We start from the raw sequence: 26,769 nt of genomic DNA on the forward strand, positions 1-26,769 counted from the left end.
AGCCTACGAAAAAATGTCTTGTGGATTTGAGTCAAATGCGTCGAGCTGTAGAGCCACGGTCAGCACATTAATGCTTGAACTATGCACGAGAGCTTTTCTGTACTGCAAAGATGAAGGTAATATATGAATGAAGATCTCAGAAACTATCCAGAAAACCATCAAACTGGGATGTCTCGATTACCTTGATCCAAGATTTTTGAGTGGTTCTTATGACAGATCGCATCAGTACATGATATTGAACTAAATCGAGAATCCACCTGCTAGCTCCATGATACCATCCGGATCAACTTGGCTTCGAATGCTACGGAGGCGTTCTGCGTTGGTGGCTCCATACAAGTCCTCCGCCGTCGTATTCGAAATCGCGTAGTTGGGGTAGGCCGTAAAGTCGGAAGAATAGATTCCTTCATTGATGGCAAAAGTCCTCAGAGTTTCGATAGATGAGCGCATGGCATTGTACCAGAACTCGTCATCGGCGGGCGAAAGCCAAGCAAAATACAGGTTCAACTGCAACAACATGTTAGCCTACACTACTATGGCCTCCATATATCGTGATGAAATGTGATCTTTTCTTGCTTCATGGGATATTCGAAGCCTTGCACACTTACTGGAAGAGGCGAGTTGGCGTGCGGATAAGCGCTATCCGTTGCCTTTTCACCGTATGTCTTCAAGAAGGGCTCGATATCGTAGCTTATGCTCGTCCCGCTGTGACTTGCCATGACTTTGCCGAGAGTCTAGACGGAACAGGGCAATGTCAGCGCATAATCACAAAGGTGAGTCATTTCAGGCTTACGTCTGTCTCATTCCTAACCGCATTCACGAAGCCGGGTGTTAATTTGGAGGTGGAAAACGTGTGGAATGTGCCACGGGCATTAGTGATGAGATTTGAGGGGAACCCTTGAACGAATTCGGCAAAGGTCTGGGTTCTCGTGGTGTCAAGTGTAGCTGTGATATTATCAAAGAGCCCGAAACTTTCCGGCTTGGTCGGCCCGTCGTAGAAGAAAAGCACCAATGCCGTGGTGCCAGTCAAAGCCGAGCCCTCGAGTGTTGTGATAATTTGTGCCTTGGGGTCAGAACTCTCTGCATCGAATTTCGCAGTGGCTTCGAGAACGGCATCGAGCTTATCATTTCCATATAGCGCCAGACCACCCTGGAAAAATCTTAGAAAATTCTCATTGTGCGGAAAGGTAGTTTCCACGAGACTCACGTATACTTGGGGAGACTGCTGGTGGGTGTAGAACTCGGCCGAGACAACGATTCCAAATCTGTTCAGGCCCCCCTTCAAGGCAAAGAAGAGATCTGGCTTGTCCTCATCGACTTGAGTGATGGTTCCGTTCTATTTATGGTTAGTCATTCCTGGAAGCTTAATGGGAGTTATCAACACTGACCGGTAGTACCAAGGTAAAGCTTTTGACCGTATCACACGTTAAGCCTTTAAAACTGTGAGAATGAGATGCAGAAACGGAAAGGAGAGGTAGCTACTGACCGTATTGATTGGTCTTCCTGTATAACAATGATAATCAGTCACAAATGGGACGGCGTCGTAAGGGTGACTGCGCTTCTTACCAAGAAAATCCTCCACCGAGAGTGAACCCACCAATGCCCGGGCCAACAGTTCGCCCGCCAACAACGTTGTATCCGGTCTTCTCCAACTTCTTGTAGACATCGACCCAGGTCTGCATAAATTAGTACGAGCTTGGCCAAGCGTCATCGTGAGAGTTGCTCACCAGTCCCGTTCCAATCGTAACGGTGGAGTTGTCATCGGACAGCACAACTTGGTCCAGGCGGTTCAAGGAGATGTGAACCCCGGTCGTGCTTGAAAAGCCAGGATTGGACGCATGTCCGCCCGATCTGACCGCAAACGGGGTTCGAGCAGAACCGATGATTTGCACCTATATTTCATAGTCAATATAAGCCCCACACGGCTGCAGGTGTAACTCACGGCGGTAGCCAAGTCCTCAGCAGATCCAGGCTCAAAGACGCATGAAGGAGTCTGGCTTGATGATATATACCAGTGATGAATATCGGACAAGAAATTCGGGTGCACTGCCTGCATTAGCTCATCTTGAATTTGTTTGCAGGAGACAGTTGACTCACATGCGTAGATGACATCGCTTGCGCTTGTCACTTTAGAAGCAATCTCCTGGCATGTTTCCGCGCTCGAAAACACCGGGGTAACGAATGGCAAGACCGCCACCAAAAAGAGAGTTGGCCGCATCATTTTGCGTTCGACGAGGCCGCAGCTGATGGATTGCGGTCAGTTGGGCCCACGTCTACTTTAGAGATTCAATGGTGCAGCTACCTTCCTCGATGTTTCCGTGAGTAGATTAAATAATATCGAGATCTGTTACGGATTTGCGTCCAGTACAGCCATGTCTCACAATACAGCATCGCAAGATGCCTTTTAAAGTGAGTAGGGGTCGCCGAGAATCGATTCATGGTACCCGCAAGCAGCCTCGGCCCCGAGGACGTGGGGTCATCTAGGCGCAGATCTACGAAGATCAATACCGCCTTGCAGTAGCCACTTGGACGATTGGAGTCGAAATCGGTTAAGTTTGCTATTGGCGGCGCCATCAGCCCACTTTTTCACCTGCTCAGTTGAGATTAAGCATCGTTTATTTCTACCGTTTCGTACTTACCGTTATCCTATTGGTATACATGCTTTTTGCTCGCTACGGACGAACAGGGGCCCACTCGTCCAGCCAACAACTCACCGAGCCGCTCGGAACAACATCCGTGAGTACATACAGACCCCACACGGCTCCATATGATTGCAAATTATCTGCCGAGCATTGTAGCTGCTTTTGAAGCTGTGTTGGGCCTTTGCAGCTACTCGGAACTTGGCACGCCTCTCGACGGAGCGCTCTTCCGTAACAAAGAAAGACGTCGCCGATCAAACTGCAGTATTTATTTGTCTTTTTCATCACGCGCTCATGCAGTTGCGGTACTCTTGCCGTTTTCTTTTGTTGCGCAGCGTTCTAGACATAGTCATTCCAAGTGCAATGTCGAAACATGTACATTACTCAAGCGCACGAAACCTCTTTGAGACTTGATAGAGGACATAGATGTTGCAAGTTGACGGCTCTCTATCACAAGTGTGTCGCATTCACTAGAGTAGTATACTTGGCCAAGATGCCCCGACAGTGCCGAGGTAAATCGCATATATCTTAACAACCGAATTATAGATCGCTTTCAAACGCTAACAAGTTCAAGCTTTGTGCTTTCGGAGCTTTTTGGCTAAAAGGAAGACCCATACATGCAGTTTAAAGAAAGATGTGAACTTTTCGGCTCTTCCGAGTTTTCTAAGATTCTCTAAAGTATGCACTATATATTTTACGCAAGACATTGTCTCTACAACAATAAAAAACAGCGTTGGTGGTTTAGTGGTAAAATTGATCGTTGCCATAGTTGCAGTCCTCACAGAAGCATCTCATCCCACGAGTGCTCCCGGGAGCTCAACACTCAGTTTCGATCAGCCCCGGGTTCGATTCCCGGCCGACGCATCTCTTTTGGCCTTCGATAGAGGACTATTGTTTTGTTGTTCGCTGTGCCGGAGCAAATTTTTGCTCTCGGTCGGTGTTGAGTCGGGACCACCGGACGGGCAGTGCTCCGGCATCGGGCATTGGAGACGGCCAGCCATAATCCTGCAACGGAACCCCAAGAACTTAACAAGAGAACTTTTGCTGCAGGAGAAGTAATATGCTCCGTTGCGTTCGACATGAGGATTGTGATCCGATAAATCACAATCAATACAAACACGTAGGAAGGGTCCAAGAGAAACGCTTGTGCAAGGCTACAAGTATTTTTAAGAATCGTTTAGTAAATTGATAGAGAAATTGAATTAACGGGTAGTAAGCATATGAAGCTGTGGTGTAATTGCCGATACTAGGAGGTTTGAAATACACATTTTAGATGCTAATCCTGTCTAATGAACGTGACGATGTGCTCGATCAGTGATTTGCTATATTTTCTTGGCTTTGAAAGCATTCTCTACGCGATAACGTGGGTCAGACGCAAATTTCCCACTCATAAAATTTAAAGTTCTGCTGGCGGGCGCAGGCGGAGATTGAATCACGGGTGATTTACAGGCCAAGCTGGAGGCACGGGTAATTTGCAGGCAGGGGTAATAGCAAATCGAATTGCCTCCAGCTCCTTCAACTCCTGCAGCTCCTGCAGCTCCTGCAGCTCCTTCAATGTCGCCAGCGCCACCAGCGCTACTAGCACCGCCAGCCCCGTTAGCAACAGTCCTTTTATCATCCCTTTTAACATGGTTAATGCGTCTTTTTTCTTTTCGGCAAAGCTCTCGCTCTATAGAAATTTATGCGTTTGTAAAAGTCGACGAGAGCGTGTACACTGGCGGCTACTTATCCTTAGTTTTGCCTGTTTTTTTTTTTTGTTAGTATATTTGTGCTTTCGTGCCTTTATTTATGAGGAAATGTATACCAACCGTATTGCTGGTAGGACTAACAGCGCTAACGGTGCTGATAGCGCTGGCGGCCCTGGGGGAGCTGGATGAACGGCAACTCGAGTTACCATTAACAGTATGCGTCTAGTCCCATTAGCTCTGGTAGCCGGAATTGATTGGTAATAAGTAGTCGAATTTTGCTGATGAACCCTCAAGCTTTTCATTTATTCACGATCCGCTTTGTAAACTCAGATAGAGCACTTTCGTGGTTTTGTGACTTTCGTAATGTTCTTCACTTCGGAATCTAAATGGCCAATGTAAAGATATAATCGCGGGACCCAGATGTGTTTCAAGCTCGGCAAACTCACTGGTTTAAATTGCCCTGTGAATGCGATTGACCGGGTCGAGAGTCGTTGGTAGAAGATTTCTGCAGCGGTATGGCGGAGAATACCTGCCTTACTCCCTGTGATTTGTGTGGTGAGGTTTTTTAGGGCGGCAGAAATGAGCATAAATACAGAAAGAATTGAGCTCTACTCCTTCTGGTAGAGTTGGTAACGCAAATCTATAAAACCGTTCAGTGATTTATCGACAAAAATAATTACGTCTCTGGAAACGCTGACAATATGAGATAGTATAACCATGAACACGCAGTTGTGTGAATACATCCTTTACTATCTTCTTAAGATCGTTACTTGACGCCAGATATAACACTGAAAAGTCTAAACCGAAAAAGCATAAGCGAGTGGGTAATTTGTCCACCTATCTCGATTCCTTGATGCACTTCTAGAAAATGCCCCTACATACTTCGTTGCAGATATCTGAGATCTCACAGTACGTTATAGACTATGGGTTGATACGATACTTCAAGCACAGATCTCTGGAGACCAGTACAAGTCTACGCACTGCAGCTGCCGCCACTATCATTCCTAAACGTGGGATGACCCCGAAGGAAGTAATGAGATCAAAAATGGAGAGACACCCGGAGCCAAAACACGTCTATTTGCTGGCATTGCGAGAATCAAGAAAAGTAAAAGTAAAGTAGATAATACGATAAAGCAGTGGTAGCCTCAGGATGCACGCGGTTTGAATATGGGGTGGCCCTGGCGTAGTCGGAAAAACGCTGTTCGCGACACTTCCGCGACGAAGAGCACTGTATGTAGGACTGGCCAAGCACGGGGAACGCTAATGCCCTCGGAATCGGTACCGAGCACGGTTCAGATACGTACGTGCACACCCTGTATCTGAAAGGACGCATTTGGCAGACCGGGCAGCCGGGTTTGTTTAAGGGATGCGAGGCTGTCAGTGACCACTTACCCAAAATGACGAAAAGAGCAAGCAAGGGTTGAGAAAGCACATCCAAACAGAGCAAGGTCTAGACCTCGCTGATCACCATCTACACAGTGTTCAGCTGTTGCACCCGCGGCGTGGGTACCGGTGAAGGTGTGGACGAGGAAGGAGCATCATGAAACGTGCTCGGATCACCCTGAATAATGCCTCAACAGCAAGGCTTCCCCACGCACACGTACGCATCACAGACGCATAAAATGCTTGATATTCCTATCAGCACTTCTTGCGGTGTGTGTGTGGCGACGATGAGCTGGCTCCTGGGCCGTTCCTCCAATGTACTACTTATGTTAGCGGCCAGTCACTAATCGCACTGACCGAGACATGGACCTTTTTCGCATCAGAGGAAGGTCAAGATGAAGGGTTGTCGTGTATTTCAATATTGTTGCTGAATGGAAGAATAGAATTTTTGACATAGGGAGAACACGGAAGAAGAGGAAGTGGACATGTTTGATATAATGTCTGACTAGCGGAGGCCAAATGCTTGTCTTGTGCCGCAGGCCGACTTGCAAGGAAAAGAAGATGGTTTGGCGTCTCTGAGAGAACATGCTCTGGACGCCGATGGAAATGCAAGTGAAAAAGTTGCGTGCAGCAAGAGCAATGACGAAGGAGACCAAAATTTTACGGATTTCTTGCCACTCAAGGGCAAAAGAGAAAAATGAGACAAATGCGGGGTATCTATCTGAAGTGCAAACAACAGAAAGTGTTTTTGCCACAGGCCGTTGAAGAATTGAAATAGAGGCAAGGAAAAAGCAGCAATGCGTTGGTTGGCATGCGGATTGACGATCTGAGCCTTCAAGGCTCAATGTGAGAAAGGAAATAACGTCAAAAAGATCGCCAGCTTTCGAGATAGTGTAACGAAAACAGTAAAAAGGTGGAGAGGTACTCAACGCCCCAAGCCCAGAAATCCCTACCAATCTGTAAGATCACTCCCATGAACCCCCATCCGAAGTTGGTACCTCATCCCAATCCGTGTATGAACTCCAATGCATGAATTTACGCCGTTTGGTATGTACTCGCCCTTGCTCGCGGTAGTCGCGACGAGTCAGATAAAAAGATGAGCGTGCCATGTTATATTAACAGTTGAGATGGCTGAATGAAACCGTGCTAGCGCGGTTGGGGTCCGAAAGAGCAAATGGTTTCGGGGGTGGCATCAGTGGTACGTCAAAGTCGCTCCTGGAAAGGAAGGTTAGTACTAGAGCTTGGAATGAGACAAAGTCGGGGGTACTCACTCGTCGACAATGTTCCCAACAACGCTCTTGCGGTTCGGGATATCGACAAGAACGGGCGTGAGCGTACGCTTCTCAACGAGACGCTCGCCAGTCGGACTTTGAACAACCATGGTCGTTGGGCCGGCATTGCGGCCTGCACGTCGCAGCGATTCTTGGCGCGCAAGCTTGGGCTTGGGTTCATCCTCAGGGATGACAATGGAAGGAGCGGTTGGCTTAGGGCTGGAATTCTGGCTGTTGTGGTCGGAGGGAGTGAATTTGGTGTTCTTCTGGTTGCTGCTGATGGTCGTGCTGCCGATGCCGTTGGTGGCGTTGTGGCCCCCGGCTCCGGATTTCTGCGCACGTAGCATCTCCTGCTGCGCGCGCTGGCGGCTGATCGATACCTGCCGGGCGATCGCGACGCGATTGGCGTTCTGCACTTCTTCGGCACGCTCCTTCAGCGTCGGTTGGCGTCTCGGCCCGGAAAAGTTCTGCTGTGGCTGTTGAGCTTGTTCCTCCTTCTGCTTCTGCTTCCGTTCGCGGAACTGGCGCTGCTGCTCAAGCATCATCTCTGCATCCTTGTCACGGGCCTGCTCGCCCTGGTGGTTATCCGAACCAGGAGAAGAAGTGTAAGAAGGCTTGCGGCCCCGTTGATCATTCCTTGGTGAGGGAGCCGCGACGGGAGTCTCAGGTTGCGTAGTTGGTGATTGCGTGTGGGTAAATCCCCTTTCCCGACGCTGCTTCTCCCGAAGTGAATTTTGCCTGGCGACGCTTTCCTTGGCTTGAGCCACACTCTGTCCGCTCAAGCTGCTCAACGGACTCTGGCTCTGCAGACTAAGGGCACTGCCAGCATCCTGCGAAACAGCGGTTTGCACTTGCAAATCCGGCTGCTTCTTTGAGACCATTTCCCAGCCGCTCACGTCCACTTTGTTGTTGTATTTCGATTCCTTTAACCTAATTGCCGCATCACCGCTCTCAGCGCTCTCCAAGCTCGCCTGGCTGTCCCGAGTGGAATCACTGAAAGCATGCGAGATGAGATCGTTCTGGCGGACCCCGATGCAGATCTCTTCAGTGTTCTCAGGCTCCTCGGTAATGTTTGTGGCAACGACCGGCTTCTGCTTCTCGGCCTGAGAATCGTTGACATCAAAGTTGAAAGTGGGACGGCCCGGGGAGGCAGGAGCAGTAAAGGAGCGCTGGAGTCTATGTTGAGGCTTCGGAAGGTTAAGGTTCTTGGGGGCAGGACTCTGGGTACGAGCGGGGCTTTGTGCATGCACAGGGGCTGGAGAATTTGAGCGCGAACCGCTCATTGAGTCGCGCGGGAATAGCGAAAGGTTCAAAGTGGGCGTCTGGAACGTTGGTGTTGCTGGAGAGGTAGCACGACGGATTGGCTTGGGCAGCTCATCTTCACCCTGTTCATCCGTCAGGCCCTGGTCAGCCATCTGGGGTGAATTAGTATCGCGACCCGCGCGGAAACAGGAGAAAAGGGGATGATGTACCCTCAGACAGTCCGAGTTGAGCGGCTTTAGCCTATCGTTGCCCTGGCGCCGAAGGAGTAGGTTCGACTGGCGGTCTCCCTTGAGCAAGCTTCCAAACATGACGCTGTACCGTTCCATCTCGATGGTGGGAATGTCGACATTCAACATAGGGCTTGTATCAGCCCGAGTAACCTGTGGCCTGGGTTCCTTGTGACCGAAGAAGCGCGACGGCTTTTTCTTGAGTGGCTCTTTCTTTGGGCTTCCTTGGTCCAAGTCCATGGTTGGCATCTTGGGTGGATCCAGTGGTGGTAAACGAGCCTCCGCAGCGGCGCTGCTCTTGCTCCTCAACCTGGTCCTGGCTTTCTTTTCCTCGCCCTTACCACCCTTGCTCTTTTCATTGTCTGCCAAAGAAGCCTGGCTGGCAATAGCATCGCCATGAGAGCCTTTTCTTGCAGGCGTCACGGGCACAGCTGGATTTTGCGGGGCAGGCATCTGCAGTTGATAGAAGGGGGCAGGGGTGGCGGGTGGTTTATCGGCAGGACGCCTGCCGAACAGCGACTTCCACCTGCTGATCTTGGGCTTCTTCCCGTCACCGGCGGTAGGGTTCGCAGCTGGAGGAACGTCGGCATCGTTGGCGGCGTCTACGTTAGCGGAGTTGGTGTCTGCACTTGCATCCTGGAATTCAGCAGGGTGCGACTGCTTCCACGCATTTGCATTCGTCTGGTTGGGGCTGCCGAGGGCCATTCCAATAGGCGCAGTCAGGTCCCGCTGGAGCCTTTCCCTGGAGTGGTTGACGGCTTCCGGCGAAGGTGTGGGGAAGTCAAAGGTCTGTTCGTCGTGCTGGATCTGGATGGGGGCACCGGTGGTGCGGAGAGGCCTGCTCCGGTCGATGGCGCTGTTGGCAGTCCTGGGGCGGGGGATTTCGTCGCCGGAAGCTGAAGCTGTACCACTGTCGGCGCGCTTTGGGGGCATCCTCTCTACGGTGCGGAGGTCGTTGTGAGACATGGCGGCGGCATTGAGAACGTGGGGATCAGATCCCGGAAGGGGCTGAGCCAGGTAGCTAGTGCGTTTGGAACGCTTTAGCGTCATGGACTTTGAGCGTGCAATGGGCTTAGCCATGGCAGGTATTTGAGAGGATAGGCGTCTTGGTGAAACCTGCACGGCAACGCAGCGGGGAAGGGAATGAAAAAGGTATAAGGACAGGACGGCCCTCCGGAGAGCCAACAAAAAGCGGAGCAAGAAAGAAAGACTGCCAGAAGGACGGCGCAAAAGGGCAGGAGAGCGCGCGCCGGCGGGTTGCATAGGTAGGCATCTTGTATGGCAGCGCCAGGCAGAGATTGCGCACGAGACAGCGGGCCAGCCCTGTCGAGGTCGGTCTCACGCAAATGAAGGGGCACCCACGCTCCTCTAGGATACCCCAGCACGGCGCGGGGCCGTGGTGAGGATGGTCGCTCGTCGCGGATTGGACCGGTGTGGGTGCCACAGACCTTCTCGTGCGCCGGGAAGACTTGGAGCGATCAGCCTCGCAGCACGCTCCGAAGCTGCAAGAGAAGCCGGACCCTGCGGGCCTTGGGAGGCGCCGGGCGTGTGGGCGCAGGATTGCCCCGTTGCTGCGGGAGCCGTTTCACCTTGAACGGGGATTTTTCTTGAATTCGGGCGCGGCCAATTTCGCTACACGGCGGAGCTGCGTCGACCGCGCGCCGAGCCCGGCCCCCAGGCGCCGGTGAGCGCGTGGGAGATGAGCAGCTGCACTGAGTGGTGATGGACGCTCGGCGGGCAGATCAGCAAATCTTCGAGGCGTGCGTGCGACCCGTGCGACTGCTGTTTTTGGCGACGAGGATGAGGCCGGCGGGCGCAGCCGACTCTGCGCCGAGCGGCTGCAGCGAGGGATCGGCGGCGGCAGCGGCATCGGTAGCGGGCTGGGGGGCCTTATCGCGAGCGGTAGCGCTGGCGGGCGAGCTGGTTTCTGGTGTTGAGATTCGCGGGCGGCGCGGGTCGGGCTTTCCTGGCACTTGTCAGCCCGGCGGTAGATCGCGCTGGCAGCGGCCACCACACGGCGACCTTGCGACACCCACCCCTGCACTGCCGGCAACGTGCTCGTCGCTCATTTCGTCAAACAATGGCTAGAACAGCGGAAATGCCCGTACGCCGCAACGGTCGCCCTATTCCGACACACCACGGCACCAAACAACGCTGTTTCAGCACCCGCTCTGTGGCACTCTCTCTCACCACCATGGTCTGCCGTCACTGCTATACCGCCCATGCTATGATGCGCGCGCCGCAATGCTTGTGTATACAAGCATATGTTATCCTGCGCTGCGCCTGACTCGTGCCTACGGACGGACGGCCCCACGAGAAACATCCACGCCACAGCGGAGAATAGTGGCCATGCTAAATTACAGGCTGCAGCCTGCCAATTATCGTCCAAACCCGGCTGAATATTCGATTATATGGCTGGATGCGCCGCTCTCGTATAGCGAAAACAACCGCCCCTCCCTCACAGCCTCTTGATGGCGTCGTCGACGCTCCAATTTTCATACTGCTCCGTCATCTCCCTGCTGATTCGCCGCGGCACCTTGTCCAGCGCGCGTCTAAAGTGCTCCATCCCGATGCATCGCTTATCCCCATGCCGGAGGCGATCTCGCAGCGTAGTCCGCGCCGCCTCTGAGCAGATTTCGACAATCTCGGCGCCGGAGTAGCCTTCCGTAAGCGTGGCCAGCTCCTGCAGATCCACGTCATCCGCCAACGGCCGGCCGTTTTCCACCAGCCGGATGTTCAGTATCGCCAAGCGGGCCTCTATGTTTGGCGGCCCAACGTACAGGATGGCGTCGAAGCGCCCGGGGCGCATCAGCGCCGAATCCAAAACGTCCGGCCGGTTCGTCGCAGCTAGGACCAGCACTCCTTTCAGCGACTCGATGCCGTCCATCTCGTTCAGCAGCGTTGTCAGAACGTTGAGCCCGCTGAGCTGCTTGCCGCTCTCGCGCGACGCCGCGATCGAGTCGATCTCGTCGAAGAAGATGATGCTCGGGCTCGCCGCTCGTGCCTTTCTGAACACCTCCCGCACCGCCCGCTCCGTCTCTCCGACGTACATGCTAGTCAGCTCCGCGCCTTTGACTGCCAGGAAATTGAGGTCTGATTCAGTGGCAACCGCCTTGGCGCACAGCGTCTTGGAACATCCAGGAGGTCCATACAGGAGGATGCCTCGCTGGGGTTGGAGATCGAGCTCCTGCATATGTTCGGCATACTATAACAACGTCAGCAGGTCGCGTGCTTCTAGAAGCATGCCGTATTCGCTAAATAAGAGCCTCACCTTGAAGGGCCATTCCGTGACCTCTTGCAACGCAGCTTTGACACTGTCCGACCCTCCAATGTCTGACCACCTGACTTTTGGCGTCTCAAGGAAGACCTCGTTCATTGCGGTGGGGCGCACCTGGAGAAGGGCGTCTTCGAAGTCCGCGAGCGATACAGCTGTTGCAATTTGATTGCTTTCTCCGGGCTCGCCTTGCTCCGGCCCGTGCTGCTGCTGTTCAGCATCGAGTGACGTGATTGCTCCGTTCGGCTCATTCCGACTGTCTTGCTCAAAATACTTGTCGCAAGCTCGCTTCAGGGCCTTCTTGTAAAGAGCTGCAAGATCGCGGCCGACGAATCCGTGCGTCCTTCCACCGATGTTCTCCGCCGTCTGATCAGAGACCGGCCATTCCTTTTCTTGGAGCACTTTGAGGATCTCGATCCGGGCTTTCGCGTCTGGAACGGGGACCTCGATCTCGTCGGCAAACAACTCAGGCGTCCTCAGGCTTGCGTCCACGTCGACCAAGCGCGTCGTCGCGCCAACCACCAACACTCGCGCCGTCTCCAGCTTCTGCATCTCGGCGGCGATGCACCTCGCAAGGCTGGATTTAGAAGCACCGTTTTCGTCGGTGCGCGGGGCGAATGCTTCCAGCTTATCGAAGACGATGATGCTCGGCTGTGCCGCCTTGGCCTCCTCGAAGCACTTTCGCAGCGCGCTCTGGCTCTTCTCGGCCGTGCTTCCTAGCGGCTCATCCACGGTGATGACCTTGCGCCACGGAGCTTCGGACAGCTTCCGAAGTAGCAGGCTCTTGCCCGTGCCCTCCGGCCCGTAGAGTAACACGCCTGTCGCGCGCTTCAGGAGGTAAGGGTACTTGCGGCGGCGCAGTTCGTTGGTGATATTGGCCAGACGCTCATTGAGCTCCAAGATTTGCTTGTGCAGACCGCCGATGCCGTCGGAATTGACCTTGAACACTGGCGCTTCTCTGGGCTCCGCTTCAGCAACCTCAACCACTTCGTCTTTGCTGAGCAACTGAACTTCGGTGGCGGCGTTGCAGACGTAGGGAATCAGTGGCTCTTCTGTCGGTGGCTCTACTCTCTCCACCATGTATCGATTCTTGATACCGGGCCTAGGGCCTCTTGAGACGGTAGCTGCAAAAGTGCCTCCCGGAAGTACCATGTCAACGCTACCTGTGGAGATAAATCAGCGGAGTTGCAATGAATGTTAACATTGCAACGTGAATGGTAGCAGCAATAGTTCTGACGGAGTGTGACCAAGTGAAGAAAAGGGTATTAATAATGCACGTACAAAGCGCATATTTCGCGAACCACTCAATCTCGGCTTTTGATGTATTGCTGCTGCCAGGCTCGACCTCCTTGATGTAAATTTTCTGCGCAGGCTGCAGCTCCTGCGGCTCGAGCTTGGTGATTGTAACTTTGTCTTCAAGCCTCACTCCAAACAACTCCTTCATGGGCTCTTCAATGAAGGCCATGCGCTTGGTGCCCTGGCCAGGATCTTTCGCCAACCAAGCCACCCCGATGGCTTTTGGCCTGCCATCGGTCTGGTCGAGCTGACAATATTCACCATGTCTTAGCGCTGCGGATGTGAGGTGTTTGGTCGGGATGTGAACTCGAAGACCGCCATCGAGCGCCTTCGCGGGCAGGTTTGATGCCTTATTGTTGACATTGCGAAGCGAGAACTGAGAAATGTCCATGGTGGATCTGCGATCTCTGTTCTTCAAAATCTCGTCGTCCGCACACCTTGCGGACGTTTTTTTCGTATGAAACAAGTCGAAAGAAGAAAGTTTCGGCAGTGCAATCGGAAGGAGAGAGCGGCAGTGAGTCACCAATGAGTAGCAGGGAATTTTTCTTCGAACCAAAATTGAAAAAAAAGTAGATTCGGGGGGACAACCTAGCAAAGAAGTGGCCGACCATTCGGTAAAAGGCCGGGTCAAGAACCAACACGTCTTCCCGTCCCGTCATCATTCATCGGCGCGCGTGTGCAACCGACCGACAACTTTTCTCAGAGTGCGATGCTTCGGTCGTCCGCTCACAGCACCGTCTCCTGTCACTCCAATTGAATGCTGCTGCGCTCGCTCCCGTCGCAGTCCTCCTTCCGGCCTACATGGAGCGCCGTCCACGCCGCCGGCCAGCTTCCGGCCAGATGCAGAGGCACTGGTGCTGCTGGCCGGCTACTGCTCGCGCATAGCAAATTCTCGAATCGCATCGCCGCCGCCAACGAGGCCCGATCGTTTGCGACCGAATCCAATCCATCTACGAACCACATCGAGAATGCTGCTATAGGAACTGAAAAAGGGAATGGAGCTTTTGAGGGCACAACAGAGCATGAAGGCCGAACTTTTGACGCCGTCGAAGTTGCAGAGAAAAATGCGGGCGTGCGAATATGGAAGCACATTTCCTTCAAGGAAAACACGCTCCCCGGGCCAAAAAAACTTGGGGGGGTCGTCAAGGGAAACACGCTCCGCGGGCGAAAAAAAACTGGGAGGTTCGTCATGCGGTCTGTATGGCTTCGGCTTGAACAGAGTAGCCAAGCCGACACTGATGCTGGTGGTGCTGAGAAAAGCAGCGGAGCGTCCGAGGAAATCGCGGAACAGGGAGGTCAGAGTTCCAATGCCTCAAATACTGCCGAGACAGAGAGGGACGCATTGATGAGGAAGTTCTCAAGGACAGGGCTGTTTTCTTCGCCGTCGCTGCCCCGTCGCGGACCGCGCCGTGGCAAGAATACCACTGCTGCTCGGGGGAAGAATGCGGTTCCTTCCAAAGTGTTCTATGGAAAGGTGGGCATGGATACGCCGAAGTCGAGCTCCGTGCGCAGCGGCAGTAGGAAGGAGAGCGCAAGAAGAAAGATGGATGAACCGAGGGTAATGGATCGGCTGGAGAAGCTTGTGCGGATGGAGTCGTTATTCCGGTCAGATGCAGCACAGGCTGGTGGGATGCGAATCGGTGCCATTACGAGGGATACCATCATGGATGACGATTCATGGCAGCGTCTAAAGCAAGAAGTGGGAAAGATTGCTCAAGAAAAAGCTGAGCCTCTCGATGGAGCTCAGGCGAAAGAACACGAATGCCACGAGAACCAGGAGATGGGTGACGAGAACTCTCGGAAGGACGAGGATGCAACGTTTAATCCGGGAGGAAAGAAAAAAAGAAAGAGTAAAGCAGATCCGGCTAGAGTACAGAGCATGGAAACAAAGATCAGTGTGAGAGAGCGCCTGCGACAAGCTATTGGCAACATACACTCCACGTTATCAGCGGAACTCGAAGACCATCCACAGCCAAGCAGGTACCGACAGGATGTTCACCATGATCCCAGAACTCTCCAGGAGCAACGACTCCAGGAACTCGAGGCTCTGCTCATGGACGCATCTCAACGACTGAGAGAGCTAAAGGGCTACCAAACTTCGGAGGATCATGGGTCTTCCATGCCCGGCCTCTCCAGCGATGTACCACCAAAGCAAACAGGCAACATGGATATGCCAAATTCTGACTCCCATGACACGGCTCTAGAAAATCTAGCAGTGCACACAGAAAACCCTCCGAGCGGCGTTTCTTCGCCACGCCGGTATCTGTCAAGGGATCCTAGCCGGCCTTTACCTCACACGACCGAGCAAGCAATCCCAGCAGAACTCTTTGGCCCAAGAAAGAGTTTGTCAACCAGTCGACCCGGCAAAGAGACAGAACCAGACCAGGAAAACCACCAAACGCCTCATTTGGAGGACATCCTTTTTCATACACCGGGGAGGAATCAGCTGAAAGACGAACCTTCCAGCCCAAAAAAATCCCTAGAGTCGCCAATGCCGGACGCGCATCGAAAGACACAGACCCCGCTTCTGAATGAACTGTTTCCTGAGCTAGCACACGGTAGCAAAAGAGTTCGGAAACCAGCTCATGAGGAGCATGAGGTACCAAAGTTGAGCCTTGACTTTCAAAAACAAAACGTCAAACGACGACCAAATTTGATCGCGCGCGACGACTGGACCAACAAACGTATGCAGGAAATGTACGTGAATGACATTGTCGTTATACATCTTCACGGTCTTAGTAGCAACTTGAGCGAAGAAGATATTAAGCGTCTAGTGCCCCAGGCCAGCAAGGACATCGAGGGCTGGTCGGACCCGGATTTCATCAAAGGTAGCCCCAACAATCACCCTCTTCGCTCATCTCATAGCCACTCACAAGGTATGCAGTTATCCCTGTCCGCGACGACTACACATTAGAGCGTTTGGATCAGTACTACGTCCTCTTCCGCAACGTTCGCAGCGCTCGCGCCTTCCAAGACCGCGTGCGAGTTCTGCACGCAAAGACCAAAGCGCACGCCACAAGCTCTCTTCTTTCCGCCCTACCTCCCCCGCCCGGCTTCCGCGACGATAGGGGCGACGATCTCCATGCCGCCCTGCAATCATACACTCTCGGCCCTCCCGCTAGCGACAGGGTCTATTGTAACATCGTCCCGCACCCGTACCCGCGCAAGCTCCACGATCTGTTTGCCCGGGGCGGCTACGAGCCTATAGTCGGTGCCGGCGGCGCCATCGGCGCCGACGCTGATATCGACACTGTCGCTAAAGTCCTCCTCTGGTTCATCGGACCTCAGCCAACCATTGGCGAACTCCGCAAAACCATTGCCCGCGACGGTAAAGACCGCGGCATGCCTTGGGCCGTGGTTGACGGTATCCACGGCCCAGAAGGCGTCATCAGACTGACGCATCACTCGAAAAACGAACCGGCTAATAGTGATGCTTCTGAAGATCGCATTGAGCGCAAGGTAGGAGTTCGGTATGTCATCAACTTCGAAAATCGGAGCGAGGCGCAAAGATTCTCGAGGAGGTGGCATTGTGAAGCCTTTAGGTGGGGCGACGGTGTGTACGAGAACGGTGAAGGCCCGCCCGAAGCGAGAACAGAGGTGTTGTGGTAGGTTAGGAATGGCGGTCGGTGTTGGTGGTTGTATCAAAGTAAATAGCTGTAACATGTAGGTCTACATAGACATGGGAAATGTAAACTTTGTATGAATTTTCACCAGTATCTTCTCGCAGCAAGCTCGAAATACAAGAAATAACCGGACTCCAGAGCATGCGGTACGATACCGAGTTCAGAGCAAGTGCCCAACCATAGAAAAATAATGTTTATGCTATTGATAGTTGCGGTTGATATTTTGCCACCCACGCTATCCCAGAACGCCTTGCTATGCCGATGCATTTGCCCAAATTCCCAATGATAAAGGCCATACCATACCCATTGTCCATACTGCGCTCATTCAGCCCTCCCGATTTACTCGTCCATCTGCCACGCGTACTCCAAGTTTGCACGGTTCTGTCTGGCGTTCCGCGCCTTGAACCACTCCCTCTCAAACCCATTACTCCGATCCACGCCATCCCACCTATGGCCGGGCCTGATGCCGTACCTATTAGGCTCGAATGCGCCCTTGTATAGCGGCTTTCCGCTTCTGCTCTTCCCCTCCTTCTTCTTCGACAAGAACGCCAACGCCGGGTCGCTCCACCGCTCCTTTTCCTTCATCTCCTCGTTGATCTCGGCGTCGTCCACGCCACGAGCCACCGTCATGTACTTGGCGTCGCGCAGCGCCTGCATGCGCGCCGCCTTCTCCGCACGCTGCACGTCGCCCTTGGCCTCCTCTTCCTCGCGCTGCTTGCGCGCTTCCTCCTCCTCGGCCGCGCGCCGCGCCTCCGCCCGCTTCATCGCCACGTTGATGATGCGCCCGCTCGCGTCACGGTAGATGGTCTCGTTGGCGCCGGCGCCCGCCTCGCGCATCGCCTGCTCCATGTGCTTGCGTTCCGCCCGCGCGCGCTTCTCCAGCGCCGCCGTCACTTGCGAGGCCGTCTGCAGGCCCGCTTGTGCGCCGGACTCCATGGCCGGACCGTCGTCGCCATCGTCGTTGTCGAGGATCATGGGTGCGTCTTCGTCCGCGGCCGCTTTGGCGGCGTTCTCGGCGGCGGCGGACGCGATAATGGCATCGGCGGCGGCTTGGTCGGCGGAGGAGGGCGCGGCGGCGCCGACGGTCTTCCAGCCGCTGGATTTCTTTTTGCGGAATTCGGAGCTGTTGCCGGAGACTATGCATCGTGTTAGTCTTGGGTCTCCACGAGTGTGGGGGAAAAGTGTGAGGGGCAAAGAGAGATGAGACATTGCTGGGGAAGCTTGGAGTTGGGACGAGGAAAGAGCTTACCCATCATTGGAGCGTCCTCGTCATCTTGCGCCTGAGGGCCGTTGTTCCATCCTGTAACATCGTCGTCGGCGATGACGAGGCCGCCGCTGGCATCGGCTGCTGCCTTTCTCTTGCGCTTTTTGCTCTTCTTCTCGGCGGGAGCGTCGGCGGTGAGGTACTTTTTGGCGAGGTAGTCGGCGAGGGACATTTTGGCGAGGGGGGTTGTGGTGAGTAAATGCGGAGAGCTTGGAGCTATCACCACAAGTTCTGGATGCGACACGGTCATGCAGTAGCTACCAAACACTGCAAACGCGCCAAGATTTCAGTCGGTGGTTCATTATGTAAGCAGATTAGCCTGTTCCCCGCTCGAGTATTCTCCATCCCATCAGCTCTCATCTCCGGTAAGCCTTCCATTCTCCGAAATTGAAGGATCTCCCTTCGTTCCTTCGATGGATGTCATGGGAAGCTGGCAAATGTCTATTTCCAGCTGTAGAGCACACACGTCCGACATCTACCACTATTACGTCACTGGAATGTTTATTGTGCCACTAATTATCTAGGGTATGCAACTTGAACCCGAAGTTTTCGCAAATCTAATAATGGAGAAAACTGACTTCGGTAAATAGCTCGAACAACCCGTAGCATTGAATTATGGCGGACCAAGCCGACATCTCGTTCGTGTATCCTCCAAGCAAAGGCGAAGAGCGTAATGCATGTATCGCAATAGACCCCCCTGGCTTCCACATACGCCACCCTCCGCTGCCACATGTTTTGAAAGATTTCATCACTCACGACAGCCTGCTGTTCGAAACCATCCACATGGGACCGGCTGTCGTGGACGAATCAAAGTGGTTGCTAGTCATTGACGGTCTTGTACAACGGCCATTCGCAATTACCCTGCCTCAATTAAAACAGTTTCCCAGGACAACTGTCACAGCCTTCCATGAATGCTACGGCAGCCCACTCACGCCTCCAGAGAAGGCCCTCTGGCGCATCGGCAATGTCACCTGGACGGGCGTCAAACTAAAGACACTCCTCGATATTGCCACGCCACTGCCCACCGCATCTTTCATCTGGTCCGAAGGCCTCGACCACGGCGCCTTCGCCGGTGTCGAAGCGGACCGCTACCAGAAGGACCTGCCGATGGATAGAGCGCGCGACAGCAGCCCCTGTGCCGACGTGCTGGTCGCGTATGAGATGAACGGCGCGTCACTGCGCAGGGAGCGCGGCGGGCCGGTCCGCCTTGTCGTACCCGGCTGGTTCGGCACGAACATGACGAAGTGGCTCTGTCGGCTCTCGGCACAGGCGGTGCGCGCACCCTCCCCTTTCACAACACGCTGGTATAATGAGCGTGTTGTGCTTTCTGCGGGTGTTGATGGGACGTCAGGGGAGGGTGGTGATGATGTTGCGGTGGAGGTGCGGCCGGTGTGGGCGGTGGAGCCGAACTCGATGATAGTGGACCCACCGCCGGACACGCGGGTGCTCCTGTTGACCGGTGATGATGCTGGTGGAGGCAGCAGAAACGCGAATGTGGAGGTTAGTGGATGGGCGTGGAGTCATGACGGGGTCGCAAGGGTGCGGGTCAGCGCCAATGACGGCGTCGACGGCAGCTGGGTTGACGCGGATGTGGCGGAGCGCGTGGATTACAGCTGGCAGGCGTTTCGGGTGAAGCTCGCGCTGCCAGTCGGGAAGTATGGAGTCGTTGCACGAGCAACCTCAAGGGAAGGCATCGAGCAGCCGATGCGTGGCAGACGAAATCACGTCCATCGAATAGGGTTGGAAGTGCTTCACGGAACATGAAGGCAAACCTGTAGCGGGACAGGCAATGTTGCATTCCCCTTGTGAATCAGTCATCATGCAAATCCCGAAGCCTGTCCTCAACAGAAATCAATTAGTAGGCGGTTACCCATTTAGGAAATGAAACAGCACGTGACTCATTCTCTGACAGTGCTTGGCGAATTTAGACTGTTTGGTGACTCTTCTCCAGCCGCCTTTCTGCCTAGACGGAGTCTTGATTCAGTCTTTCGATGACCTCACTTTGACACAGCGAACATGGCGCCTCGATCAGAGGAGGCTGCGGCGTGGTTTGCAGCGGTGTATCAGGCAGTACAAGAGGTGCCTCGAGGCAGGGTCACGTCGTATGGGCACATCGCACGGCTCGTGGGCAGGCGTAAGTCCAGCGCACCCGGCGACGGCCGGCACGACTCCAGGCTAATGACGGTTTCATCGAGCAGCGGAGTGCCCTAGGTACGTGGACAGGGCATCGGGCGGCGATCGAGAACGACACAGGCTGACCGTGATGAAGGCAGGTCGGTGTCTGTCTCAAGCACCTTCCCTCGCCGAGCGACACCGAGGAGGCCGGCGGCGACGACGGTGATAGCGGCAGCAGAGGCGGACCGAGATGGCATAGCGGCAATGTGCCATGGCAGCGCGTCATCAACTCAAAGGGCGTCATCAGTCCGAGGTACGTGCCGCGCTTGACAACACAGTCCGTGTCTCAGCGTTAAAGGAAGCGCTCCAACCCTGTGACTGAGGCCCGCTGGCTGATGCTGACCGGCGAACAAAGGGGCCCGGGAGGTGCCAGCCGACAAGCAGCAGCTCTGCGTCGCGAAGGGATCCACGTGGGCCGAGGCAGCTTAGGCGAATACCTCGTCGACTTCTCAGCGTACGGCTGGTTCCCCAGCGAGCTGCCCAGCGAAGCAGCGGCTGGGATCGAGGACAGCGACAGCGATGCATCTCGTGAGGGGCACGGAGAGACGGCGGCTGCAGCTGACGAGTGAGGGGCTTCGGAATCGGATTACCTTGGTGGCATGTAGATAGGGTGGGTGGGGTGTATTATCTTGCCTGAATCGATGGGGCGGCGGCGGCCGCGGCGGCGCGTGTGGAGTCAGCGCGCGCGTCACCGAAGCGATGCGGAGGATCGGCTCTCCCTGTTGTGGCTCATCTCTCGTGCTCTGCCCCTCGCCCGTCGTCAACCAAAGGACACCTTGCCAGACTGCCAAAGCACGTCCACTCGTGCTCGTGATGGCGACATCTCCGGAGTGCCGCACGCTGCCGTGTCTCCGACGGCACAGGTGGCGGCGCGCAGCAACACAAAGCGGACCCCGCCAGACGTCAGCGGCCAACCGGCACCGGATGTTGCGCGCTGCGAGCACGTTCCGGTACCTGACGACCGCAGCCAGATCCAAGGCTACAGGCTGACATGCCGAGGCCGGCATCACGCTCTCCTATCAGCGGCCAGCAGCCTGGAGCGTGGAGCGTGCGATCAGCCTCGACGGACAATTCAGGATGGGTCCCGTGGCTCATCTGCCACCAGCCGCCCGCCCTCTTATCTCGGGGTCCCTTTGTCCCAACTTAGTAGCAAACACAGGGCCCAGCCGGCACGTCATCTGCCATCGAGTACATAAACAAGAGCCTCCTTTATCCTGCTTTCCAGCCCTTCCGCGTTGTTGACCAGTATTTGTATCGCACCTTCCGCAAGCATACGAGACCTAGCCTCCCCCTTCTAGAACTGCTCCCTTTTCGGACACCGCAAGAGCACCCTCTGCGCATAGCACAGCCACTACCTCCTCCTCAAGTGACTCAGCTCCGACTCATCATCAGGACAAGCCACTTGACCTATAAGTCACCGACCTCCTTGCCGCCATCCTCCACGACTCATAATCAATCAATCATCCCACTCACCACCCGCCAACCTTATCACCCTGCCTCACTCCAAGTCGCTCTCTACCACCAACCTCCAACAGCTCTCCACCATGGCTTCCGAACAGACCTCCGACTTCCGCGCCGGCTCCGTCGACTACCAGCGTGACCACGAGCAGAAGGCGAAGTGGGCAAATGGCGCAGCCTGGGGCCCCGGAAGGCCGCTCAACAGCAACCCGAGGCCGGTCCGCATCAGCCAAAGGTAAGCTCGCTCCGCCGAGCATGCTACAGCTTCGGATACTAACAGCGCATACAGGGTCGCCGCTGTGCACCGCCGCGACAGGGCCAAGCAGGTTGCGCATGCCGCGCGGAGCCGGAAGCAGGAAATCTTCCCCCTCGACCACTACACCAGCGGCGAATCGACCGACGAGGAACCGGTTGAGCCCTCTGCGGCGCCGGAGCCTGACGCCGAGATCACATATTCGTTCGACGCGGAGAAGGGACCCAGCCACGGCAGCCAGATCCTGAACCAGGCGCTCCTCCAAGCGATCGAGCGGTTCGAGGACCGCAAGACACATGAGCTGGTGAACGAGGAGTACGAAGTGCTGGACGCGAACGGCGAGCCTGCAAACCTGCGCGGCCGCGCGGGCAAGGGCAAGAAGGCCGCCAAGTCCGAGGACGAGGACTGGGAGCACGTCTAAGCGAGCTCGGACGATGCGATGCGGATCTGGCTGCGCGACCTTCCTTTGCGCGTTTCACACGATAATGGTTACACCTTGCTTATCTTCACGGCGTTGACATGATCGATTGGCTTTGGCGAGCCCGATACACCTGGGCGGATTTCGGATTAGGGATTTTGGTTGCATAGCATGCGGGCATTCATTAGAGGAGCATCTGGGTTATGGGCGGCGCTTCTCGAGGACATGATGACCCGGCCCCTTTCGGGCTGATTTGGTGGCTTTTGATTCCGTTACTGCTTTGTAGTACTTGGTAGCGGCGGACTGCCCAATACAAACTCTGAAACCCCGCGTTCTTGCATTGGCGATGATGAAGGTGGCATGCTGCGGGTGGATGGGGCTGGAGGGGCTTATCGATCGGCGGGGGCCGCTGATGTGGAGTTGCCTTGGTGGGTTGGTAGCCCCAGGCCAAGATGCCGGGATACGACGTCATCCGCTTTGGCGTGACGAAGCACAAAAGCCCGGCCGAGAACGACATCACACTCGCATACCCCCGGCTATCTTGCCATCCATGCAAGTGAGGCTGTGCTCACCGACAAGTCCATGGTTCTTCGCTTTTCTCTCGCTTTTGCCCTCGAACTCTTTTCTTAGCTCCTACAAGCTCCCGAAACTAATGGACGCGTGGCTTGGCCGCCCACCTCCGCATTTTCATTGAAATTGACCCGTGTTCGCCTTTTCCCCAACCCGCACTCGCAGTCAGCCCTATCGCCCACCTTCTCTCCCACCTTGTGGCGTGCCGCCGCCACGAATTTTCCACAATGACCAAATCCGAGCCGCCAACCGCACGAGCACCGCGCCCACGATGGGTGCTCCACGTTCAGGCGCAATTCTGGCGAGTGCTGATGCAGATTGGCATGATGCTGCACCGAATGGCGTCGCCCCGACCCCCCAAGCCGTCCTTCTCCCGTACTGTGCCCACGACCGTTTCGCCATGCAAAGGCGAATTCAAACTTCGATTCTACGTACCGGACGACTACAGCCTACAGAAGCGAATGAGGGAGAAAAAGTATCCCGTCGTGGTCAACTTCCACGGCGGCGGGTTCACGCTGGGTCAGGCGACGGACGACGCTCGCTGGTGTGCGACGGTGGTGCGGGAGGTGGGCGCGGTCGTCGTCAGCGTGGATTATCGCCGCGCGCCGGAGCAGCCCTTCCCGACGGCAGTCGAGGATGGGGTGGATGCAATCCTGTACTTGGCCGAGCACTCTGAGTCGCTAATGATCGACATCGAGCGCGTGGCCGTATCCGGATTCAGCAGCGGTGGCAACATGAGCTTGACGGTGCCACTGCGGTTGCAAGGCGAAGTCGTCCCCGAACCAGCCGACGCGGAGACTCCGTACGGCATGGACCCAGCGCCGCAGTCGACGGATAACATCCCGCAGAAGGCACTGAGCAGGGGGCGCACGCTCGTCAATGTGCGCCGCGAGCTGAGGTTGAAGGCGATTGTGGCGTGGTATCCGTCGACCGACTATACCGTGACCCGCGAGCAACGCCGCATGACGTGCGTCCGCAAGGATCAGGAACTGCCTGCAGTCTTCACCCAGCTCTTCGACGAAAGCTACCTCTCCCCACCCACCATGGACATGTCGAACCCCTACCTCTCGCCCGGCCGCGCCCCGTCAGCTATGCTTGCCGGATTGCCTGAGGACATCATCATGTTCACCTGCGAGTGGGACATGCTGCTCGCCGAGGGTGAGAGGCTAAGGGATCGCTTGAAGGAGCTGGGAAAGAATGTCGTCTACACCATGGTGCCCGGTGTGCCACATGGTTGGGACAAGGCTCCCAATCCGATCAGGCCGACGCCCGGTGTCCAGGAGCATTACCTCGCTGCGTGTAAGGAGCTGAGGAGAGTTTTCCACGAAGAGCTGCCAGAGGGTGCGATTGAGAGGGATTTAGAGGAGGGCGAATGCGGCCCTAGCAGAATGTCGCATAGCCATAACAGAAGGAGAAGCGTGGTGAACTAGACTGCTTTCTTTTCTTTTTCCTTTTCCTTTGTTGGTCGAAGAACCATCTCCGGGATGCTGGTGGGGCCGTCTCCCTCACGCATCAGGATCTCGCCGGTCTTCTGACTGTGTTTTACGAATATGTTTGAAATGGGTTCATGATCAGGTTCCAAAAAGCGTCGTTATTTGGCAATGCTACGTCTTAGCGATATACCAAAGTCATGAGGGGTTTGGAGGGTTCTTTCAACTAGGTGGATTTGTTGCATGGTGCTGGCGGCGTACATGGCCTTTTCCTTTTTCTTCTCTTCTTCCACATACATGTACTTAGTAGTGCTTTTGTGCTCTGTTTCTGTTTACATAGTTAGATTGAATGTACTGTTTTTTCCCCCTTAACTTCAACGACTTGGATGCCTTGTGTTCTGCTAATTGGAGGGAACTCGGGGCATTAGGGCACCGATAGTGGAGCTACAGTGATGTGAAGGCAGGAGCTTGACCCTGAAGTTTAACCATAGAATGACAGGGAACTATGTGTTGAGAGTAATAGCAGCCGCAGCTCGTTCTATTGGCGGTGGGGCTGATTGGATAAGGTAGGGTTCGATTAATGCACAAGTGGATTATGGAGACCTCGCGGCACTTTCAAGTGAAGAGTACGTGTGAATTCAAATATTTAGCGTTGTCTAGGGCCATGATGTCATTGGAAGAGCAAGAATCGGCACATACTCCAAAGGCAAGCGAGAGAATTACAAATTTATATTTTCGCCTTGTAGTTTAATTCTCTTTCAGGCTGCATTCCCGCGGTTTCCGGTCCCATTATTATCATCCTACTCAATCAGATGTTTCCTCGCTACTGTTACATTTTAACATCTCGTCACTGTCTCTCTCGAATTCTAGTCCAATTCCCCGCACTCAGCAATCCCATGGATCGAGAACATTTACAAGTTGTAGCACTTGAAGCAAGAATTGGACTCTTCACTAACTTCGCACTCACAGAGAGGTCTACCAGTTCCTTATATATTCGAATGTCGTCATAGATTGTCAATTTCCTTTAAAATGGAATATATAACTTATGAGCAGGCGGCAACGTAGTAGTTAATGGTATGAACTGCCTCCTTTCAATGCAGGCAATTCCCCTCGTTGGATAAGGCGGCATGAATGAATCCAGACCATATGTCTGGGCCAAATTCATCTGCGATTAGAAGTAAATGATAAGCTTCTTTCCATTTCTTTCAAACCCATCTCATGTGTAGAGATCTGGAAATGCAGAGGGACCCCAAAGCCAGTGGATTTCCTCTTTCACCAAGCGAGGCCATTCGATATCCATGCCAGCCTCCTTCGTCACCACATGGACACGAATGAGATGATTCCAGCATAGCTTGAGATAGTCTTTCAATCTCTCAGCATTTTCCGGAGCCAGAGGGTCGACGCCCTCATCCCTTAGTTTCTGACCATTCTCTCCATAGGAGAACTCACGTCCAAAGAACTGCCGGTGGGGGACTGTCCATGCATCAGACCCGCGGGACTGAGTGGCACCCATTAGGACTTTCACGAATGCCCCCATAACTCTGTAGTCGCTCTGAGGTCCCCTGCCACCGCCCTCGCTCCCTTCGGGCATCCATAGCTGCGGCCTGCAATAGATGACGTTCAGGAAGAGGTAAGACATCAGCGCCGCGCGCGCGATATTGTTGAATCCCGGATTAGGACCGCCGAAGTTCCAAAGATGCTTCAATGGTTCGGCCTCCAAGTGGGCGATTTTCAGTAGCGGCTCAATCTCATTCACGACCAGCAGAGCCATCACGACATCGGCGCGGTCATCGCAGACGGAACTGAAACCATCCTTCCAATCCGCGGCCTTGCTGAAACGGGTTACGTCCATGCTGCTCGGCCAGACGAGCGGTGAATGGAGGTACTCTTGGGCTTTCTGGGCCACGTCGTCGGGTAGGATAACGGCTTCGTCGTCGTAGGTTTCGAACTCCGCGGGGTATTTCTTGCGCTCCGAGGTTGAGAAGTCCTCGAGTGTCTTCATGAAAACGCGGACGAAATGCTCCCGCTTCTTTTGAGCTGCCTCGCCGCTCTGTGTCTCGAGGATCGTGTGTCGTTCTGGTGTTCCGCGGGCGCCGATTTTGACGGCGTCGAAGCTTGAGCTCAGCGCCTCCCAAGGTATATTGTGTGTTTGATGCGCCATAATGCTTATTGTATAGCTTGGTAGCTGGAGGATGAAAGATGCGGAATGCTTTCTTGCGGTTGAAATCGTGACAGGTCAAGGGTAGAATGAGAGGACCCAGGCTGTTTAAAACAGTGGTCTATTAATCTTCAGAGCGCATAAGCCAAGATTCAGATGCTTTAGATACGATTCCTGAACAGTGTGTCACAAGCGTGGCTTGTGTGGAGCTCTGCGGGCCTCTCGTGTTCAATGAGTCATTAGGTGCGCTTGTAGACTGCCCCGGTATCTGTTTCAGGGTCTGCGGTCAACGAGAGCGCCACATCTCTTGCGACATATGACAATTCCATGCTGATATCAAGCAGAAATATGAGGGAGCCCTCAATTTTAATGGAGATGGGAA

At 54.5% G+C, this 26,769-nt stretch overlaps 10 protein-coding genes across 10 annotated transcripts; 5 read left to right on the forward strand and 5 right to left on the reverse strand.

The window, feature by feature from the left end:
• Nucleotides 1-240: 240 nt before the first annotated feature.
• Nucleotides 241-2,218, reverse strand: LTHEOB_3972 (FAD linked oxidase; the record flags this gene model as incomplete). The annotated part of the gene is made up of 10 exons (XM_035512954.1): nt 241-504; nt 606-731; nt 791-1,147; nt 1,205-1,333; nt 1,386-1,429; nt 1,484-1,500; nt 1,564-1,673; nt 1,725-1,889; nt 1,940-2,043; nt 2,095-2,218. The coding sequence occupies 10 exons, from the start codon at nt 2,216-2,218 to the stop codon at nt 241-243; spliced, it is 1,440 nt and encodes a 479-aa protein (XP_035375365.1).
• Nucleotides 2,219-6,974: 4,756 nt separating this feature from the next.
• On the reverse strand, nt 6,975-9,548 carry LTHEOB_3973 (uncharacterized protein; the record flags this gene model as incomplete). The annotated part of the gene is made up of 2 exons (XM_035512955.1): nt 6,975-8,393; nt 8,451-9,548. 2 exons carry the CDS (start codon nt 9,546-9,548, stop codon nt 6,975-6,977), a joined length of 2,517 nt encoding a protein of 838 aa, XP_035375366.1.
• A 1,378-nt stretch (nt 9,549-10,926) lies between these two features.
• On the reverse strand, nt 10,927-13,429 carry LTHEOB_3974 (AAA family ATPAse; the record flags this gene model as incomplete). The annotated part of the gene is made up of 3 exons (XM_035512956.1): nt 10,927-11,673; nt 11,740-12,905; nt 13,024-13,429. 3 exons carry the CDS (start codon nt 13,427-13,429, stop codon nt 10,927-10,929), a joined length of 2,319 nt encoding a protein of 772 aa, XP_035375367.1.
• Nucleotides 13,430-13,795: 366 nt separating this feature from the next.
• Nucleotides 13,796-15,113, forward strand: LTHEOB_3975 (uncharacterized protein; the record flags this gene model as incomplete). The annotated part of the gene is made up of 2 exons (XM_035512957.1): nt 13,796-14,935; nt 14,988-15,113. 2 exons carry the CDS (start codon nt 13,796-13,798, stop codon nt 15,111-15,113), a joined length of 1,266 nt encoding a protein of 421 aa, XP_035375368.1.
• Nucleotides 15,114-15,529: 416 nt separating this feature from the next.
• On the forward strand, nt 15,530-16,647 carry LTHEOB_3976 (uncharacterized protein; the record flags this gene model as incomplete). The annotated part of the gene is made up of 2 exons (XM_035512958.1): nt 15,530-15,866; nt 15,923-16,647. The coding sequence occupies 2 exons, from the start codon at nt 15,530-15,532 to the stop codon at nt 16,645-16,647; spliced, it is 1,062 nt and encodes a 353-aa protein (XP_035375369.1).
• Nucleotides 16,648-17,000: 353 nt separating this feature from the next.
• On the reverse strand, nt 17,001-18,097 carry LTHEOB_3977 (Pre-mRNA-splicing factor Cwc26; the record flags this gene model as incomplete). The annotated part of the gene is made up of 2 exons (XM_035512959.1): nt 17,001-17,797; nt 17,911-18,097. 2 exons carry the CDS (start codon nt 18,095-18,097, stop codon nt 17,001-17,003), a joined length of 984 nt encoding a protein of 327 aa, XP_035375370.1.
• Nucleotides 18,098-18,540: 443 nt separating this feature from the next.
• LTHEOB_3978 (Sulfite reductase protein) lies at nt 18,541-20,669 on the forward strand (the record flags this gene model as incomplete). Its single annotated transcript, XM_035512960.1, has 6 exons — nt 18,541-19,580; nt 19,854-19,861; nt 19,937-20,059; nt 20,124-20,136; nt 20,195-20,353; nt 20,456-20,669. 6 exons carry the CDS (start codon nt 18,541-18,543, stop codon nt 20,667-20,669), a joined length of 1,557 nt encoding a protein of 518 aa, XP_035375371.1.
• Nucleotides 20,670-21,644: 975 nt separating this feature from the next.
• LTHEOB_3979 (uncharacterized protein) lies at nt 21,645-22,232 on the forward strand (the record flags this gene model as incomplete). The annotated part of the gene is made up of 2 exons (XM_035512961.1): nt 21,645-21,793; nt 21,848-22,232. The coding sequence occupies 2 exons, from the start codon at nt 21,645-21,647 to the stop codon at nt 22,230-22,232; spliced, it is 534 nt and encodes a 177-aa protein (XP_035375372.1).
• Nucleotides 22,233-23,026: 794 nt separating this feature from the next.
• On the forward strand, nt 23,027-24,229 carry LTHEOB_3980 (Esterase lipase thioesterase; the record flags this gene model as incomplete). The annotated part of the gene is made up of 1 exon (XM_035512963.1): nt 23,027-24,229. One exon carries the CDS (start codon nt 23,027-23,029, stop codon nt 24,227-24,229), a length of 1,203 nt encoding a protein of 400 aa, XP_035375373.1.
• Nucleotides 24,230-25,445: 1,216 nt separating this feature from the next.
• On the reverse strand, nt 25,446-26,390 carry LTHEOB_3981 (uncharacterized protein; the record flags this gene model as incomplete). Its single annotated transcript, XM_035512964.1, has 1 exon — nt 25,446-26,390. One exon carries the CDS (start codon nt 26,388-26,390, stop codon nt 25,446-25,448), a length of 945 nt encoding a protein of 314 aa, XP_035375374.1.
• Nucleotides 26,391-26,769: the final 379 nt, after the last annotated feature.

This window comes from Lasiodiplodia theobromae (genome assembly GCF_012971845.1).
Source record: "Lasiodiplodia theobromae strain AM2As chromosome Unknown scaffold_10, whole genome shotgun sequence".
NCBI lineage: Eukaryota > Fungi > Ascomycota > Dothideomycetes > Botryosphaeriales > Botryosphaeriaceae > Lasiodiplodia > Lasiodiplodia theobromae.